General features: G+C 42.1%; 1 protein-coding gene across 2 annotated transcripts in view; it reads left to right on the top strand.

Annotated features, from left to right (window-relative positions):
• Positions 1-3811, top strand: part of STOX2 (storkhead box 2) — a 142535-nt gene that overhangs the window by 110633 nt on the left and 28091 nt on the right. For both annotated transcript variants that reach the window (XM_004696139.2, XM_045286705.1), the window contains exon 2: positions 3446-3598. In XM_004696139.2, the coding sequence (XP_004696196.1) occupies positions 3446-3598 (153 nt within the window). The remainder of the gene's footprint in view (positions 1-3445; positions 3599-3811) is intronic.

The following is a 3811-nucleotide window of genomic DNA, read 5'->3' as shown; positions in this document are numbered from 1 at the left end:
GAAGCACGAAGTGGCGAGGGTTCACTGTATAGCACTGATGAAACATAAATATCCTCTAATTCTTTAATATTTCCTCCCCCTACTATTATGGTTTCAGTTCTACCTCATTAACCTTGTTAGACTTGCAAATGGTCATTGGTAAAATTACGATCATTCAATCCATGAACGCTAACATAGGTAGCCCTCCAGAAAAAGTAACAGGAGTAACAGTTTCTTGAGGGTACAGGAGGAGATAGGGGGACGGGGAAGCTGATAGCAATGATGACTGTGTAACCTCACTTATGGGGAGCAAATAACAGGATTGTAGGTGAATGGGTATATTAGATAGTCTAAGATACAGCTATATATATAATCTTCAGCGGGTTTGGGGGGAGTGAGGGGATCAAGAGGAATGGCTACCAAGGAGGTCAAGAAGAAGGAGAATGTTTTGAACCAATTGTGGTAACAACTGTACTGTCCTACTCGATGTGACAACTATGGACTGTTATGATATCTGTAAGCGCTCCCAATGAAATGATTATTAAAAAATTACAGTCTTGGAAACGCACAGGGGCAGTTCAATTCTGTCCTGTAGGATGACTATGGGTCAGTATGGACGTGACGGCAGTGAGTTTGGAGTGTTTTAGAAGACAAAGAGAACCCTGGTAACACTGTTGGATTGCAAACTACAAGGTCAGCAGTTCGAACCCCACTAGCCACTCTGTGAGAACAATGAGGTTAGCTGCTCCAGGAACCATTTACAGCCTAGGAAGCCGTGTACAGGGCCCTACGAATCAGAATTGACTCAGTGAACGAGGACATAAGCCGGAAGACAGACTCTGGGGTGCTGTTGAACTTGTGGTGATGAAGTTCACCTGGAAAAATTAGGGCTTCCCTTTTCTTTGATCCATTTATAGGAGGATGGAAACCAACAATTAGAATCCGGCTTCCTGGGGGCGAGGGGGTGGGTAGGGTCAGGGAGGGAGGAGATAAAGGAGAGCTGATATCAAGGAGTTCAATTCAAGAAGAAAGAAAATGTTTTGAAACGGATTGTGGTAGCAATTGTACAATACTGCTTGATGTAATTGAACTATGGAGTGGTATGATGTCTGAATTAGCTCCTAATAAAATGGTTTGGACAATTAAATGAAATGGACCGTACATTAATTGAAGGAAAAGAAATAGAATAAGCCTTCTAGTCCATTGTGACCTGGCTCTCCTTTCCATCTCAACCACTGACCTGCTTCCACTGTGCCAGATGTCCACGCCTCCTTCCCGGTCCCCAGCAAGACCAGGCACACAGCTCCTTGCTCCCAGCACGCTCCCCACCTCCCTGGGGATTAGCCATCCTTCACTCCCCTCTTTGTCTCCTGCTCACATTGTTCCAGTTTGCTCCCATGCTTATCAGATGACAAGTACCTGAAGTAAAAGCAATGTCCATATTTTTCATCGGGGTATTTTAAACTTAATGTTAAACACTCTTAAAATCAAAGGAGTGTATTTACAATTAAGATTTTTTAAATGTCTTTGCACATTTAAAATTCACTTAATAGGAATTTTTTGAATGCTTGCTTTGGGTCCGGTTTATCTGAGCTGCCCTGGACTTGACAGATGTCTTTGGAGGATTGTGTTTAGATGGATGCTCGTAAGAAAATACAGCTGAAAGGAAACGTCCTTGCCCCTTCTTATTTATAAGCACAGGACCGGATTTGAGTCAATTAGAATGAAGTTATTGGATGCATTGTTCTTATCAACATAATCAGAACTCATGTGGACGATAGAGGAAATAAATCCACCCTATAAAGGATAGACAAGTAAATTGTGACTCTTAGTTTAACCAAATTGTGGTCTTTCTATAGATGACGTAGGTAACAGTGACCAACAATATTTGAGCAATAGTTAGATTCTCTTATTTTCTTCTTAGACCATATATCCAGTCGAGTTGTCAGAAGAATGCCCTTGTCTATGTTTTAAATAACTAGATGGCTCATTAACCAGCCTGGTAGAAAATCCACAGAAAATCATGGGAAACCTGAATAATATGGTGTTGCATTGTGTTGAGAAGCACCTACAAGACCTATAATATAGACTTTAAATGCATGTTTTAAGCCTTACTTTAATGTGTAATTATTTCCCTATGGTAACTGCTGTGCTTTGGGGCCTGCTGTTCAGGGAAGTAATGAGGGAGGGAGTTGTAGAAATTGCACGGTATGGTTGGTGACTTGATACTCTGTCTTTGTTTTCCAATGATGTAGCAAAAAATATGAGTAAGAGCACAATCCTTTAAAATGCCCCGAGACGCTCCTTGGGTTATAATGTTGGAAATGGACATTCATTCATTCTACAGACAGCGACTGTGTCCAGTGTCAAGTCTGCACTACTCTAGGTTCTGGGAGCACGGAGAGGAAAGTGGGGCCTTTGCCCTGCTGCCTTAGAGTTGACGGTCCCCTGGGTAAGACAGACGGTAAAATAGTGACCTACTCTCAGACATACTTGCACATGCTCAGAGCTTGATCAGTATCTCAAGGTGAAAGTTATTACACATAGTATTACATATTTTACAGTAGAACTGAGCTCTTTTAGAATAAATGCACTTCTGCCACACCTACAGAATGCAGGCTCATGACAGTAAACAGGAAAAATATTAACTAAGAAGACAGCTGATAAGCTAAATAAAGAATTTCAGCTTAAAGTATACGGAGAAGCATGATGCCAACTAAGATAATTAATTTTGCTCATAATCATTCCTCTTTTATAGTGTTTAAGTTCTCTTTTGTAATCTACACAAAATTAGATGTCAGACGCTCATTATTTAAAAAGCAACATTATTTTTGTGCCTTTATTCCTCTGAAAATTCCTTAATTGTGGTAGTCAGATTCTCAAAGGTGAGCATCAGCTGCTGATCTCCCCAGTGAGATACAAATGGAGGGTTCTGGGGTCTTCTTTGGTTCCCCTCTGCGAGCGGTACCCTTCCTTCTCTTCATCCGTCCTAAATATGGTGTTTCCATCCAGTCGATTCGACCGTAGTGGCACACCGGACAGCACCCAACTGCCCCCAGCAGATGCCTGGCAGGAGAGGGCATTCGGAATTTGAATGAATCATCAAGTTCCAAATCCATTTGTCAAGATGTGAATGGCAGGTTTTAAATAAATCAGCCCAATTAATGAAGTATAAATAATTTCTCAAAGTCTCATCGTGGCTCAACTTTTTCAGTATCATATTTATGTAACTGAGCTCTCAGATTTTAACGGAAAGTTTTATTCATCGAGGCCATAGGAGGAGCCTTACCTTTTCTGTGGAAAGTTTTCTGCCTGAATGGCATTGGCCATGGCTCTAACAGATTAAAGTTTACAGAGTTTATTGTAATTGTGAGAGATGTGTGTAGGGGTGAAGGTGTGTGTGTGACAAATGACGGAGACTTTTCCTGAATTGCTCACCTGAAAAAAAAAAAATGTCTTTCTACAGGTGATGTGTCACCAATCAGTATGTCTCCCATCAGTCAATCTCAGTTTATTCCACTCGGGGAAATCCTTTGCTTGGCCATCTCAGCAATGAACGCGGCACGGAAACCTGTCACCCAAGAAGCACTGATGGAGCACCTGACGACATGTTTCCCAGGTAACGGAAGCCAAGGTAGCACTTTCCAGATGGTATGCATGCTCTGGTCTCGCTACAGCGTTACATGACCTGCTCCTCCCGTGTTAACTATAATGGTCGGGGGGTGGGGGTGGGGGTGGGGAAGGATTCTTGGCCAGAGTGACCAGACCTGTTCAAAGTGGCACTGACTCAAAGAAATCAGATCAGAACCCATGAAGCATTCTGGGAAAAGTA

The sequence above is a fragment of the Echinops telfairi genome, unplaced genomic scaffold (genome assembly GCF_000313985.2).
Source record: "Echinops telfairi isolate 266 unplaced genomic scaffold, ASM31398v2 ScPeMD7_9;HRSCAF=40, whole genome shotgun sequence".
NCBI classification, from domain to species: Eukaryota; Metazoa; Chordata; class Mammalia; order Afrosoricida; family Tenrecidae; genus Echinops; species Echinops telfairi.
The sequence above is the reverse complement of the archived record's forward strand: the minus strand, read 5'-3'. Positions and strand labels throughout refer to the sequence as shown.